This window comes from Columba livia, chromosome 1 (assembly GCF_036013475.1).
Source record: "Columba livia isolate bColLiv1 breed racing homer chromosome 1, bColLiv1.pat.W.v2, whole genome shotgun sequence".
Taxonomy (NCBI): Eukaryota; Metazoa; Chordata; class Aves; order Columbiformes; family Columbidae; genus Columba; species Columba livia.
In genome coordinates, this window is record NC_088602.1 from 155,271,020 (window position 1) to 155,287,916 (window position 16,897).

Genomic DNA, 16,897 nt, shown 5'->3' on the forward strand with positions numbered 1-16,897 from the left:
AGAGTCTGGGAAACAGGATCATATAGTTCTAGTTCCAGTATTGTTATAAAAATTATCTCTAATTTTGCTCAAAGTCGCGTTGCCTATGTACACGTGTTTCCATATCCATTCAATTGGGATGATATCTACTTAGATACCTTCAAGGACTTTATGAAAATCATAAATATTTGTAAAGCACAATAGTAAGTGCTGCTTGAATCTTCAAAATAGATGGGATTAACAAAAATAAATCTATTTATACAGCAATCTCTCAATTGTTTTTTACCTTTCTTTAAAATTTTATTTTTAGCTTTCAGGATATTATACTTGTAAACATGGTCCTTAACAAAAACCAGAACCAAACCCAGATCCTGCTTTCTTTTCTGTTTGTCACTTCGCTTAAAGTTGCAATATCATCTTCTGAAGTTTTTCTTAACCTTTTAAATACAAGTTTCATTGCTTGCAGAGAAATGGATGCTGCAAGGACACCTCTAAGTGAAGCGGAATTTGAAGAAATCATGAATAGAAATAGGGCGATCTCAAGCAGTGCCATTTCGAGAGCTGTATCAGATGCCAGTGCTGGTTAGTAAAACTTGATCAACGTGTTTGCTATTCTACCCTACTGAAAAGAGTTTTCAGTTTTTTCTATTAGGAAACTGGTAGCCCTGAAGCTACATTTTCCTAATACAAAGCTGAATTTAGGTACGTCCTATGTCTGAGAAGATTCTCAAAATGGTAGTACTATTACAGATAAAAACCTTTGGTTTAATTTGCATAATTTTCTGATCGTGATTTTATGTCATTTTCAGGGGACTATGGAAGTGCTATAGAGACCTTGGTAACTGCGATTTCCTTAATCAAACAGTCCAAAGTATCTGCAGATGATCGCTGTAAAGTGCTCATTAGCTCTCTTCAGGACTGCCTTCATGGAATTGAGTCCAAGTCTTATGGCTCTGGATCCAGGTAAAACTTTCCTCTTCCATCTGCCCTTAGTTGTAAAAGGGAAGGTGTAGTGCAGGACTAGTTCACAGGGAAGAAAATAAGTCATATAAGAAGCTTAGTGATTTCCTGAGCTGCACAAGAAAGGGGTGAAAGAACCAAGCAGGGGTTTCTCAAGCTGCCTTTTAATTAATGCTCTTCTCGTTATTGATCCGACTAGCTTAAATTTAATTAGTCTAATTTAGTATCCTTTCCTACATGGTACTCTTGCAATGTGTAATCTTCAAAAAGAATGATCATTCCTCAATTTAGATGTCCAGTGCATAATTTTTATTAGAATTTGCTATTGAAAATTAAGATTGAGCATATCTATGCCATTTTTAATTTTGTTTAAAACTAATTTTCTCCACGCTTGTCACAGTAGAAATACACTTGAGTTGGGGAAAAACATAAAGTTGGGCAGAATTATTTTGCCTGTTGTCCTTTGTCATACAATTTAAAATTGAGAGTAGGTAGATATGAAATTCATGGGCTCTTCTACCTAGTACAAATAAGAGATGGGGAGCAATTAAATAGTCTGGACATCCATAAATCCATGTGTCCAGATGGGATGCATCCACGGGTGCTGAGGGAGCTGACTGAAGTCATTGCTGGACCGCTTTCCATCATCTTTGCCAAGTCTTGGGAAACGGGGGAGGTGCCCGAGGATTGGAGGAAAGCAAATGTCACTCCAGTCTTCAAAAAGGGCAAGAAGGAGGACCCGGGTAATTATAGACCGGTCAGCCTCACCTCTGTCCCTGGGAAAGTAATGGAACAGCTTATCCTTGGTGCCATCTCAAGGCATATCAAGGATAAGAGGGTTATTAGGGGCAGTCAGCATGGCTTTACCAAGGGGAAGTCATGCTTGACCAACCTCATAGCCTTTTATGAGAATGTAACAAGGTGGATGGATGATGGCAGAGCGGTGGATGTGGTCTACCTTGACTTCAGTAAAGCCTTTGACACAGTCTCCCACAGCATCCTCACAGCTAAGTTGAGGAGGTGTGGTCTGGACAATAGAGTAGTGAGGTGGGTTGCAAACTGGCTTAAGGAGAGAAGCCAGAGAGTGGTAGTCAATGGTGCGGAGTCTAGTTGGAGGCCAGTATCTAGTGGAGTGCCTCAGGGGTCAGTGCTGGGGCCAGTGTTATTCAATATATTCATTAATGATTTGGACGAGGGAATAGAGTGTACTATCAGCAAGTTTGCTGATGACACTAAGCTGGGAGGAGTGGCTGACATGCCAGAAGGCTGTGCTGCCATCCAGCGGGACCTGGACAGGCTGGAGAGTTGGGCGGGGAATAACCTGATGAAATTTAACAAGGGAAAGTGTAGAGTCCTGCATCTGGGCAGGAACAACCCCAGGTTCCAGTATAGGTTGGGAAATTACATATTAGAGAGCAGTGTAGGGGAAAGGGACCTGGGGGTCCTGGTGGACAACAGGATGACCATGAGCCAGCACTGTGCCCTTGTGGCCAGGAAGGCCAATGGCATCCTGGGGTGTATTAGAAGGGGGGTGGCTAGTAGATCGAGAGAGGTCCTCCTTCCCCTCTACTCTGCCCTGGTGAGACCACATCTGGAATATTGTGTCCAGTTCTGGGCCCCTCAGTTCCAGAAAGACAGGGAACTGCTGGAGAGGGTCCAGCGTAGTCAACAAAGATGATTAAGGGAGTGGAGCATCTCCCTTATGAAGAAAGGCTGAGGGAGCTGGGTCTCTTTAGTTTGGAGAAGAGGAGACTAAGGGAGGACCTTATTAATGTTTATAAATATATAAAGGGTGAGTGCCATGAGGATGGAGCCAGGCTCTTCTCGGTGGCAAACAATGATAGGACAAGGGGTAATGGGATCAAGCTGGAACACAAGAGGTTCCGCTTAAATTTGAGAGGAAACTTCTTCTCAGTGAGGGTGACAGAGCACTGGAACAGGCTGCCCAGGGAGGTTGTGGAGTCTCCTTCTCTGGAGACATTCAAAACCTGCCTGGACACGTTTCTGTGTGACCTCACCTAGGCGTTCCTGCTCCAGCAGGGGGATTGGACTAGATCATCTTTTGAGGTCCCTTCCAATCCCAAACATACTGTGATACTGTGATTTCTTTTAAAACTTAAATAATGCCCCTTTCAGAGTTGGGACTAACACTGAGCCTCTGGTTCGTTTGGATACTGTAGGAGTGGCGTAGTTTGCCTTGAATATTAAAAACATAAAGACAGCTGGTTTTGGCACATACTTTCACTATGCAGATCAGCAGCCATGTTATACTGATCGTTTTGGGGTATGGTGCATATACAAAAACATAACCTGCATCACAGTGAACAGATGTTTCTCTCATATAATTTTTTGATACAACTCTTAAACAGAATACAAAATCAGCATGCAAACAGTTTGTGTTTTGAAGAAAAATTTAATGAAGTAATTTCTTTTAGAAGACGTGAGCGATCCAGAGAGAGGGACCACAGTAGGTCACGAGAAAAAAGTAGGCGCCACAAATCACGTAGTAGAGATCGTCATGATGACTATTATCGGGAAAGAAGCCGTGAGAGAGAGAGGCATCGTGATCGCGACAGAGATCGTGACAGGGAACGAGACAGAGAGAGAGAATATCGTCATCGTTAAAGAAGGTGAGCATTTGTTTCATGTTCTTGAGCTTTAACCACAAGTAACTACTCTAGGTTTGGGATTATTTACACCGTTAATGTCTGTATTTCAATGGTCCTGCAGTATGTACTGAATCACTTTCTTCTTGCAGCATCTGAGGTGAAAATAGGTAAGTAACAACAGGTAACTGGTCTCAGGAGGGTGAGAGTATTTGTGTGATTATCATTTGCAGTTTACATGCCAGCTTTTTAATTTTAGGTGATATTAATGTTTGGCATTTTTATTAAACATGATTAAATGGATTCTTCAAAAAGCAGTAAGCCAGACTGATAAGTCTACTGTTTGTAATTTTAGAAGATTATATAAAATTTATGGGTTTATTTCTTATTTGTATTTTAAAATACCAACTTTGTATTTTAAAATCTACTTTTGTAAGGACTGCAGCATTTATACCTTCACATGTCATGTGTGGATTATTTCAATTTAGGGAACACGTGTACCTACAGAGGTTGTCCTTGCACGAGTATGGCCATGTTTTTGTTGGTTTTTTTTTCTGGTTTTGTTTCCCCCCTGCCCTGTGAGTTTTACTCAAATACAAGAAATACAGCGAGACTTTGCTCTTTATTTTATCAAATGTGACCTGTCAGTATCTTCTGCCTTCTAGCTAAATTCAGGTGTTATATTCAACAAGATTTACGATCAGTTGTTCCCCACCACCCTGATTTTTTTTTTCATTCCCTTCTGCCTCTGATAGTTAAGTCACTCTCTGAAGACTAGTGAACAAATGTATGACACAAGCATTGTTTCTTTTCTGGTTGTTCACAAGCTAATGTGTTGTTTTTATTCCATATATCTGCAGTCTTGAATGCATCAAATGTTTAGGTAGCTACAGAGTAGCATGCTAAATAATATTTTTTTAATTGTACTGCTGGGAGCTTTTAAAATACATAGAAATGTTCATCACATTATAAAATATACCATTTTGAGGGTTAGGAATTCAAGCTACACATGGTTCCCTATATTTGACAGTTGGAACAAACACGCCCGTTAGTTTCTCCGCAATGATATTTTCCCTTTTTAGAAGAATTTCCCACTACATCTACACTAAAACTGAAGATTGCAGGCTTGCCTGTCTGACCAACTTCCATTTCTTATGTTTACCTTCAGATTTAATTTCCAGATTTGTATGTGGTGTTTAGTCATGGAAGTTCATTTACAGAAGTGAAATAGAGCAAAGCTATTACGAAGTCATATAAAATGGAATGTACTCCTAAGTGAAAATATTATTTTGTATTAGTTAAATCTCAGTTTTTCAGTCAGGCTTTTGTGTCACTGACTCCTTTGGGGGAGAACAAATTCTGATACTGAATGCTCTAGTCTATTGAGTGTTAAGTGGGATGTTGTCTTGGATTCATATACTAATGGGACACACAAAGCAGGAACCAAACTAGAGAAGGGGAATCAGAGGCTTAAATAGGAAGGTGAAACATGGCAGCTGAAATTAAGTTGGCAGTATGTATCTGTTAATGCCACTTTTTGTCATAAAAAATGGATTGGTAGAAATATTGCTGGAATTGCATAAAAATAGCTACTCTTGTTCTTAATTTGTGAAGTATAAGCACATAAAAATACTGATTTAACAATAGTAAGTGGTGTTTCTTTTGTTGAACTGGATTTTTACCTTTTATGATAAATGCGTACTTGTGTTATTTGCAAGTAGGTGTTATTAGAAGGAGGTAACTATTGAGCTGAGTGATGGATGCATTTCCAAAGTGTTTTCCTTCTGGTGGAGATAAGCAAGCCATACTAAAAATCAATAATAACCTTGAATTTAAGATAACTTCTTGTCGTCCTTGGCATGCTTTATTAATCTAGCTTTAATTTTTGTGTGTTTAGTGTTGTGGATGTAGATACAGAGTTTCTGTGCCGTGTACAGATTTCCTACCCTGTCACCATACCAAATAGTGTTAGGTCGCATTTCATCATTTCCAAAGCACAGTTTTAAAAATAAACTGTGGCTTCAGTCTCAGTTCAGGTGGGATTTATATACGCAACATCCTTCTGCTTTGTCGTGTGCTGGGACTCCTCTTTCAGAGGGGTTGCGTAGGTAAGGTTCCCTTGTTCAAAGAAGAAAATAGGTCCTAAGAACTTCATTTAGAGGGCAAATTTAGTATTCTGCATGTAAACGAAAGCATTTGGTATTTTTTTCAAGTTAAGTTGTAAACATTTTGTCTCGTTGCTGTCTTAATGAAGAAAGGCTTTATTGTAGTTTTGTTTTTATATATTTATACACACACGCGTATAAAAGAAATACAGTTATCTCCTGGTTTGTGTGTTTCATTTTCACTAAGATGTATGTTGCCATACATTTTTTTTGTTTCATTCTTTACATTGATTAATATTCATAAGTGGATTTAACAGTCTCAGTCATTTAATAAATATCAGTAATGCTGAAAAGAGTTACTCCCCATATTACTATGTTTTGCCAGATAACATGAAGTTGCCTCTGTGCCTGCAGCCTATGAATGGCACCTATACTTCTTATTGTGTACCTATAGTCATAACTGTGATACTGTACTGGCATTTTTTAAAGTGTTACACATTTAGTTTAGAAGGGTTTTAAAGGTCCATTGTGAACATTTTTGTATACAGCAAAATTCAGTTTGTACTGTATTAAGTTTATAGAGATGGGTTAAATTGGAATAACTTACTAAATGTGTTTATGATAATAAAACTCTATTAAAAAGTTTAGATGTACCTACCTTAGCAGGTATTTACACTTCTGTTTGTACACTTCATGATTTAACATTAAATTATTGTAAGATTTTTTTGTACCTTCACTTGAGTAAGGCTTCATGTACATTGATAATCCATTCTCCAGAATTACTGTAAGTTGAACGTTTCCTTGAAATATCTTGCCTGCATTTGCTTGTACAAAACCTATAGGTAACAAAATAGAACAATGCATTTAAGACAAATGTCTAAACTGTATTAGTAAAAAAAAAATCCACTAGAATGATATTTAGAAGGATTAACAGCAAAAATATTGTGTACAAACAGAATAGTAATGTAACTTCATCAGCATGAGTCCTGACTCTTTTTTTAGACAGATTTTTTTTTAGTGTAATTGCTACTGGATGTATTTCTAGCTGATACATTGTCCCAATCTTAATCTGTCTGAATTTCTATAACTGCTGAATGTTAAATTTTTCATTTTATGTTTTTGTTATTGGGTTGATTATTTCCTATTTAAACTGGATTTGGACTGAATTGCAAAGACAAAACCACACTAACATTGTAACATCTGATATGTATGTAGACTTTGTACTCCATATTTCATGTTTTTTCTCTGATTTTTCTGCTCTCAAACCACTGTAAGCAAAATAATTTCAAATCTAATGCACTTCTGAGGCTCATACGCTTCTTTCAAAGCTGCTCTCAGCTCTTCTGAAGTAGTTTTAGCTTTGGAGTGATCTGAGAACTAACACGGCTGGAATATTTTTGGTGTCAGTAGGAGGGGGAATGGTACTGATAGTTGAAGTAAAATTCATTATATTTTTGCTTGTATAAGTGGGAACTGTCCTGTAACAGTGTGTTAGCAACCACTTAGACATCATTTGAAGTATGAAATTAGCCTTTTAAGAAACCTTGTAAATTAATAGGAAAATGCCTATTTTTGTAAGTTATTTTAATAATAAGCTTTTAGTCCATAATGGAATTTTAAATGAATCGTGGTAGCATGGTTCAAAACCTGGGTATATGTACCTGTCTAGGGTTATTTCAGATCTTCTTAGTATTAAGCTATTATGAATGTTATTTACCTAATCTCTCTTTTAAAAAAATCTGTATTTTTGAGGAAGCACATATTTGGGGCTGCATTATTTTATTGCATTTAGCATTCACCAGAGAGATAATGACTTGTGCATCTGTTTTGGTATTGGAAATCCACCACAGAGTGGAAGAGACGAGCAGTGCCCCTGTTCTATGTGCTTCTTAAAGTCTCTTTTGTGGCTACTCTGGTGCGTTTCAGAAACATGTAGTTTGTTTCTTAATGTTCAGTGATTTCTTTCGTTTTATCGAGGGTAATAAGGTGATTGAAAAAGTGAACTGAAAGTGTTCTGCTCTTATTTGCAAATGCAAAATTTCATAACCTTTATTTTTTTCTGTGGACATGTTGCTGTAATTTTGTTTTTTTTCTGAGATGTCTTCAGACACTTTTATATTTTTTCTGTTTACCACATCCTGTGCTTTTTTCTTTTGTTTGTGAAATCAGTAGTTTTGACAAAGTTGAGCTGTGTGAAAGTTCCCTGAGAAACCTTAAGGCTTCATAGAGCATTTGAAACTTGCAAGTGAAAATGTTGGCTTGATGCAGTGTTCTGCAAAAGATGAACAAATTCATTTTTCTCCTTTTGCTCATTGTGGTTTGAGAACTAAGATTTCATTTTACGAAAAAAGAGAGAAATGAGATATTCATTTTTATGTTTTCCTGTGGCAGCCTGACCTACCTTTTTGTGTCTTCCTCATATATCAATGTGAAAGATACTTGCCAATAATTCGAATCTTTTAAATTTGTAAGCCAAAGACTGAGTTTTCTGAACACATCTCTGTTCATTCATTATTTTTGGTGAATAGAAAGGCTGGGATAGTAGGAGAAAGACATATGATGAATGAAACTAGTTTGGGAGCATTCTTCCTGTGTAAAATCATTTATAAAATCAACAAATTGTTCTGGTGTTGATCTTACATTATACACCAAGCTTGAACAAAGGTACCAGGTAAGTACACTAATAATAGGGAGAAAAATATATGCAACAAATGGAAGAAGGTGCCAGTGGTGTAAAATAGTCTATTTGTACGTGTATGATGAACAGAATCACATATATATATATATAAAAATATATCTCAGCTTACATGCAGAAAGACACGTATAGAGTCAAGTTTAAAATTCCTTCCTTCTTACTGTGTTATAGCTAAAGTATTTGGAGTTTGTGGTGTTCTGGAATGTAGGTTAACTTCAAACAAATTTTGGCTTTCAAGCTGATACTTTGTGTGGGATTTTTACTTTGTGTATTTTTTTCCTTTATGTATAGAATAAAATAAAAATAAAGGAGAATTACATGAAGTAATTCTTAGGAGCTATTAGGATATAGTGACAAAAGTGTATCGTGCATTTTACTGAAATGTGAACGTGTTGGGAGATTTAAATTCAGAGTCTGAAAATATCAGAAATTACACTACTATAACAAAACTCGATGGGTATATACACATACAGCTTTAAACTGCTGTAGAATTTTCACACTTCTAAAAGCTGTTTAAAGCTTTTAGATACTTATTTGGATAATTGGAATTAAAGGGAAAAAACAGAGTTACTACTGCAAGATGCTTTATATAATAAGAGATCGGTTGGATTTTGTTGTAAGAGACTGTCTTAATGCAAAAAAAGCTTAAGTTCCGTCTTGCATAAATACAAAAATACTTGATCACTTAAGTTCTGGGATTTCATTTGTGAAATGTTCTGGCATAAACCCCTAACTTTTAAACCACAAAATACCTATTTAACAGATAAGTCTGAAATTTGGGGTTTATTAGTAGAAATGATGAAAAGCTGATTGCTGTGTGGTGTTAAATTGTACAAACCGAACACGCTTGGGATGGGTAGCTGATAGGAGCTTGAGGCAGATGGGAAGCAGCATCACTGAGAAGTACTGGCCAGAGATTTAATCTTATTTTTTTTTCCCCCTTAAAAAGTTGTTTCTTACTTCAATATTCTACTTGCTCGTAGAATACTGAAAAGGGCTGAGCATTAAGGTATAATCCATACAGATTTATTTCTTCCTTATGGAACCACAGAGGTTTGCAGTTTTGCCAAGGTGCAGTGGCAGAATACTTGGAACCAAAATGCGCACCACTTTGGATTTTAGTTGCTCCTGTTCTTTAAAATGAAGGTTCAGTGTGGTGCTGACCATCTTAAGAGCCCTATAATGAAAAGTATTAATCTCAAGTCCAGTTTATCACGCATTCTTTAAAGTTCCTGTAGTTCTATTAAGCACCCTTATGGATCTAGTGAATGGTTCTCAGGAACTGTAGCTGTCTTATGCTAGTACTATAAATCATATATATGGTGCTTTGGGTCTGTTGAGTGTTGCCATAGAAGTGATAAAGGTCCATAACTCTTGCTGCAGCAATTGTATGATGAGAGCAGCAAATTCTGACACGCAGTCTCACAGCTGTCACATACTTACATTCTCCACTAAAAACCCTGGGATTCTCCTGTCTGTGCTAACTTGGCTCCCAACTCCAAACACATCTTCTTGTGGAGGCAGCACTGTGTCACTTTGCTACTAATTAACTTTAAAAGTACGTAACACCTATGGAAATTTGGGTTTCTGGGGAAGGAACTTCTGAGAACTTCCCCAGAATTAATTACTGGCTGATACATTCATGACTTGGGAACAAAGGGAAAAGAAATTCCAGTCAGTGCTTTCAATGTGGATTAATTTATGTGCATACTGTAGTGTATAGAGCCTACTTGGTTATACATTTCTGAAAAAATATTGTTAAAAGTCACTTTGAGGAAAGGAAGAAAAAATGTGTCGGTTGTTCATGCAAAAATTGAGTACTTAGTATTCCCAACTGCTTTGAAGTTATTATACTAGAAGAAGAATATTTGACAGCTGTGTACCAATGTGTGTTCATGAAATTGCTCCTCTAAACGTCTTGTTTTTCAAATGAACCATTTAATGTGTTGGGTTTTTAAACGATTTGATTTAAGCTATTTTGAAATTATTGAATGTTGAAATTGTTAATTATTAATGAAATAAAGATAGCTAATTGTTTCGTAATGGAATTCAACTGAAATCCAATGTATGGAATTATACCATCCCGAGTATTTTGTGAACTCTTAGAGTAATTAACACTGGTGTGGTTCCTTAATTTGCTAAAATAGATGAGAGTAGGAAGTAGGGCCTGGGTTTGTTTTCTGGGGCAAGTAGGTGAGGAAACCTGAAAATCTATATTGTATTACTTGAAAAGTGGGTTCTTGTGATTGAACTGCAAGCGTGTATTTTTAGATGCGAAGCCGATTCTGCTTGCCACTAGTCTGAAAATTCTGAAGTACTGGCATCAGATTCTGTGCACTTCTAAATGTTACTGAGCTGTGAGCCATCTACTTCATTATACAAATCAGTGCATTAATTAAATATCAGACCAGCTTAAACCTCCTGTAAGTGGGCAGGTAAAAATGTAAAAATCTAGTGGCAAAATTACCTGGTGCGCTTGTCTGTTTACTCTTGCAGAATGCATACTTTAGGAAATGTTCTCTATAAATGTTTCCATCAGTCACAGGAACAGTAGCTATTTCTTCCTTTATCATTTGATAATTCAACTGCAAAATGCGTATTTCAATTTGGTTGTACAACATTAATTTTAACTATTGAATTGGAAAGCTATTTCATTCACAAACAAGTAGCTACTGCTTCTGGGTATTTTGTGTTAGTTTACATTATGGTGAAAGTAGATGCACGACTTGTGTATGTATAGATAAGCCAACAATTTTCTGTGTATTATGGGGACTAGCAAAATCTACATCACAAATTTTGACACATTACAGCTGAAGGAAGAGGAACAGCGTCCAAGACAAGATACGTTCTTCAAGGAAAGATGCTTGTCCAGCAGTTTGCTTCATGTGATTGAACTGAGCCTGTAAGGATTCATGGATAAAATGAACAGGAATAGATCTGAATAAAGCAAATCTGCATACATGGTAACCAGTAGCTCTTTTACTTTTTTATGTTGCTTAACTGTTTTATTTGAGGGAAACCTGTGTGATTTAAACCTTATAGCTTTTGCAAGTTTATTACTGGTTATATACATTTGGCAATTATAATGTGCAAGCAATTGGAAAAAGTCAAGTAAATGCTTGTTTTTATAGTAGTTTGTTCATGTTAGACTGTTCATATGATAATGTCTGTAAACAGCACCACTCTGATTACAGTAGATGTAGTGTTGTAATAAACTGTTTAATGGGGCTGATGTGTAAAGCTGTTCAAGTTATTTGATGTTTACACCTCAGGGAAAGTCTTGTGTTCAGCAATATTTAAAGATAATGTTACGATGAAAACATTGATGCTGTCTTTAAAAACATTGCAATAGTTCTTGCATATGCCTCAGCCTAATCTTGCATTCAGTGAGTTAAGCATACTAATGTTGCTCTCACACATTCATTTTTGATATGAAAATAGGTGGTTACGTAAAACCTTTAATGCTCTTTTGCTTTCTAGCAGTGTTTACCTAGGTGGCTTGTGAATTTGCGAATTGACGTGTAAAACTGTAAAAACTGCAGCTCTTTGTGGTCTGTTGTTTGGAGGAGAGGTGGTCCCAGGTCTGTGGCTTCAGCATGCTGAAGATTCTTTCTTTCATACAGCCTTGATCCCGATCGATGCTACAGTTTATATAAACTTAAACTGTCCGTAATAAGGGGTGGAAAGGTTAGGTTTAACGAACAAACCAAAACCCTGCAGTTGTTTACAGTTTTATAGGAACAGTGCTTGTGTGCGTTCCCCTCTGCCCCCAAGGCCGTAGCAGTCTGTACATAGCTGTATATTAGAAATGTGCCAGAAGAAACCAGGTGTTTCCATTTTTCAGACTTTATGGGTTTGGTATTTTCTTAATACTCCGGGGTTTATTCACACATGCATATAAAAGAGAAGGTGCACTTGTATGTCCTTGTTTAGTGATGGGCAATATTTAAATGTCTTAGCAAAAAGCGCTACATCTGTCAGATGAGGTTTTGTAAATTTACCTAAAAACAAGTTATTGGATCTCGCAGTGGAAGCTGACTTCAAATTTGAGAATTGGTTTTAAATTTCATCAAGTGTGAAATGCAAGCGAATAGAAAGTTCATACGAGTTGCAAAGACTTAGTTTCTGGCAGCCTTGCACAAAGGCTCACTCTTAGTACGTTGTAAATCGTTATGTAACGGATTCATTCTTGGAGTTTTCAGTTGTTCAAATAGCTGCACTTAATGTTTTAAGTTAAGTTTCAAGACCTCAGATGGCTTTAAGAGGCAACTCTTAAGACAACTCTTGATTTCTTTTTTTACCCGTTTCGGAGATTTTTTACAGCAGACCTAAAGTGTTACCCTGTTCAGGAAAGCACTTAAATCCCGTTGTTTTTTCCAGAGCATTTAAAGCAAGTGCTTACATTCCATAGATTTCAGGGGATGTAAACATATGCTTTAAGTACCTCATTTGCATACGTGAGTGATTTTTATGCTTTACTGAGTTGGGACCAGTAGCCTGTGCAACCACAACAGCTTTGCCTAAGTCTGAAATTGTCTAATATTTTTGTCACCTACGACTCAGCCAGGTTTCCTGCAGCCAGGTTGATGCTGTTGGACTTGGTTACAACTTCAGACCCCCCCGCCCCGTCCCCCTTTTTCTTTTTCCTTAAATTGTGTACCTCAGTTCCTCATGCATGGGATCGCTGGTGTTTACTGAACTATTTGCTACTGAGAAGCTATTTGACATGTTTGTTTAATCCTGTTTGAAAGTGGAAAACTGCCTTTTAAAATTTTGTAAAACCGAAAGTTGTATCGAACAAGTCATGACTCGTTACCTGCTTTTTGTGAATAGGTGTTGGTTACAAACAGTACTGTTGTAATTAGTTGTTTTTTGGGTTTTTTTTGCTTAAAAACATTGTTTACTGCTGTGTGTAATAAGTTTAAGGAAGAAATAATCTGCCTGTAGCTGTTACATGGGGTATAGCTAATACTGGAGAGGCAGCAGGTAAGTAATGTTCCATTGCATAGATATATTAAATCTTAAAAAAAAAGAAGTAAATTTACAAGCATTTTATGCAGGAACTGATATTTTTCTCCACACTGACACAGATTTAAGGAGACTGTTACTCCTTTTACACAGAGTGTATTTCTCACTTGCATCTAGATTTCCATTGCTGGCAATGGAAATAGGGAGGGAATAGCAGGGGAACAATAAGTTAAACTGAGCGCTCATTGTGACCTGAGAGATGAGGTCCCTGTATGAAGCCGCTTATTTCTGCCTGTTCTCTTAACACTTAGTTTTAACTGATAGATGTACCGTGTTGCAATTTGATAATATTCTCTTGTTATAGTGAATTTCATTTGTTAGCTTTTTTTTTTTAATGAAACAAAAAAAGTGTACAGAAAAAAAATCCAAAGACCTTGATAGACACCAAAAAGGAATATGTTTAATGCACATCATGTATAACTGGATCTGTAGTAGAATTTTTACCAGCTTTTGGTTTATTAAACATGCCTGGCAATTTCCTGTGCATGCTCAGGATATGGCAGTTTGGTAATTTACTGACTGGTGATGATGCCACGGTGGCTACTGCTGTCCTCTTTGATATTCATCCAGTTTTATTTCATCTCCTTTTGCTGATGGAAGGACAAAATAGTCTGTGAGGAAATACTTTTATTTCTTCTAAATATTCTTATTTTCAATGTTACTTATATATATATATAAAAAAAAAAAAAATTAAGGCTGTGTCCTTTATCTTGAAAGACAAAATCAACAAGTGTGGACTTAAGGGTGACAGTGCTTTAGCAACAGAAGTTGTTTTACTGGAGGTTTGTTTTTTAGCGGTAGAGTGGATCGGTTGGGTTTTTTAAAGTAGAATTTCTACTGGACTATACGTTTTGATAGGTCAAAAATACTTGTCCAGAAGAAGAACACAGCGTTTTGGAAACTGTACATACAGTCTTTTTTCCTCATTCCCTTTTTGCTTTCTGTGCCAATAATTTTGGTTCTGATTGCATTTTGACAAATGATCGGTCAGAACTTCCATGGTTTTTTTCACAGTGTGGCTGTAAGCTTGGATAGCCGTTGTTTTTGTGGTAAAAACGACACCCTATTCAATTTAGGCATTAGCTTGACTCTTTTTTTTTAAGGAGTGAGTTTTTTCTATTTTTGTTCCTTTGAAATTGGTGAGGCTTAGTTTTTCTAACTGTATTTTTTTACCTGATTGTTTAGTTGCATATCCAAACCCTTGTAAATGTTTTCCTAGTTGTATGTGGATAATTGGCGATATAAATGTTGTACATACTTGTCATCCGTGTTTGTAGTAAAAATACATGACTTTCTTTATAGAAATACTTAATTCCCGATTTCCTTTTCTTACCCACTTGCTCTCTCTGTGTACAGGTTAAACAGACTTTGCTCCTGTTTTTTATTTATAGACTTTTATACATAGCCTCTTGAAGTTATTATTGGTTCTCGTGTGAACTGAGATACAGCCTTAAATTTCCTAGCATAATGCTTGTGAAGATACTGTTAGTCGTATAGATTCAAATATAAAACGTGCATGTTTAAGACTGATACTCCTCAGAGATGCAAGACACTAAATCGCTTCTACATTGAAACGCAAACCCTTCAAGATCTTAGAGGAGGCAAGTGCAGGTCAGTGTGCACACACTTAAAGATTTCATTCTTTCCAAATAAGTATTTTGACATAGAAAAGAAGGAAGGTGGATTTGTTTAGGTTTTAAATTGTTCTGGTAACTGACCACATAAGTCTTAAACATAATGGTTGCAGCATGCTGATTAGTCATGTTTGTGCAGAAATATTGTCTCTTGCACCTGTTTACTACGATGCCTTGCAAATAATATCGCAGACAGGCTTGGGCTGGGTGGGGGTGTTCGGGCGGGTTGTTGTTGTTGTTCCCCACCCTGCGCCCCCCACCTGAAATTAAGATCTGACATGCTCTGTACTTTGAGGTTAATTTTAGCTTTAGAGTGTGAATTACTAAGGAGAAGTTTCAAGCTTAAAAGTTCTTCAGTTTGATGTTCTCATGGGATTTCCACCCCCCCCCCCATGCTGGACAAAATATGAGGGAGCATCTCATTCTATTTGTAAATTACGCACCTGTTAGTTCTTGCATCCTTTCTATAGCCCCAGTTATCGCAGTGGGTTTTAGGTTCTGATATGACCTATGTCTGTGCTTAAATCTTTTACTATATACTAGTTTTATTGAAGTCTCTTGAAATAGTAAACAGTATACCAGTATACCTTTGATCCCAATCAAATGGAGCATTTAAGTTGTAAAAATTCCCATCTATTCATACCATGTAATGTGATTTTACATGATTCAGTGCGAACACTTTGGGGTATATTCAAGTAATAGACTTTGACCTCACCCTCTTATATACTGTATTTTGTATTAAACTGTGCATATTATTATTATTATTATTACATTACAAAACAGACATTCCGTTGATCTTCAAATGTAAGAAAATGAGGAATGTGTGTGCTTTTATAAATACAAGTGATTGCAAATTAAGTTTCCTTACTACCGCAGATGTCCTCCTTTAACATGAACAGAAAAAAAGCCAAGTGTTTTAAAGGTGAAATACATTCCTGTTTGGTAAACCTTAACATTTTTATGACAATTACCAGCACTGCTGACTTTCTAAACAAAAGGCTGTGTTGTCTTCCTGTACCATTCCGTTTCCCGATTCCCATTTTGCACAAGGATGTACGAGTAAGCTTTTCAAGAAATGGTTTTGAAATACAGCAGGGAATGCAGAATTGCAATGCAAAATGTAAGGAAATGGATGCCTGTCAGAATGCCTGACTCCGAAGGATTTTATATATGTATAGTAAACAGTTTCCTGATACCGGCAGGCCAAAGAGTCTGTTGAATACTTGAGTTTCTGGAGACCTATATTTTTCAACAAGGTAAGATGGTATCCTAGCAAATGTGGATTTTAATACATTTTCAGCAGAGGTACTTAGTTAAGTTTAGGGATCATTTCATCTTTTTTAGATGTTATACTTGAAATATTGCATAACTTTTAGCTTTCACGGTTTCTTTCTTTCCAGCCTTTAGGAGACTGTTAAGCAATTTGCTGTCCAACTTTTGTGTTGGTCCTAAACTGCAATAGTAGTTTACCTTGTATTGAAGAAATAAAGGCCATTTTTATATAAAAAAATACTTTTGTCTCTCTTCATTTCAGCTTGTCTGATTTCTCCTCAGTGCTCGTTATGTCAGTCTTTTCAAATATTCAGACATTAAAACTTTAAGCCTGGATGTTCTAATGTCATAGCCAGATTCCGTGCTGTAATTATTTCTGAATTTAAAAATAGTTCTGTTATTAGCTCTTGTCCTTCTCCTCTGGTCTTCAAAGACTTTTTGCAGAGTTTAAAATCAGTGAGAAGTGCAGACTTCTTTTACTAAGCCAACCTCTTTTTTTGGTCAGGCATTTTTGTGTAAAACGCGGTGACCCACATGTAATGTGTCAACTGAAGAACAAAAGGCGGCGGCATAAAGCAATGTCAGGCTCTTAAAATTACCTTTTCAGACTCAGATGTG

The 16,897-nt window shown here is 36.6% G+C and overlaps 1 protein-coding gene across 7 annotated transcripts in view; it reads left to right on the forward strand.

The window, feature by feature from the left end:
* CPSF6 (cleavage and polyadenylation specific factor 6) overlaps window positions 1-16,897 on the forward strand; it is a 37,568-nt gene that overhangs the window by 15,564 nt on the left and 5,107 nt on the right. For 3 of the 7 annotated variants that reach the window (XR_010467779.1, XR_010467782.1, XR_010467780.1), the window contains exons 8-10: window positions 446-561; window positions 789-942; window positions 3,375-3,569. Coding sequence is in view for 4 of the 7 variants with exons in the window: in XM_065039744.1 (XP_064895816.1) it covers window positions 446-561; window positions 789-942; window positions 3,375-3,564 (460 nt within the window). In the remaining 3 variants the exon portion in view is untranslated. Of the gene's footprint in view, window positions 1-445; window positions 562-788; window positions 943-3,374; window positions 3,570-11,155; window positions 16,518-16,897 lie in introns of those variants that run through there. The other 4 variants (XM_065039744.1, XM_065039767.1, XM_065039761.1 and 1 more) reach the window with 2 other exon arrangements.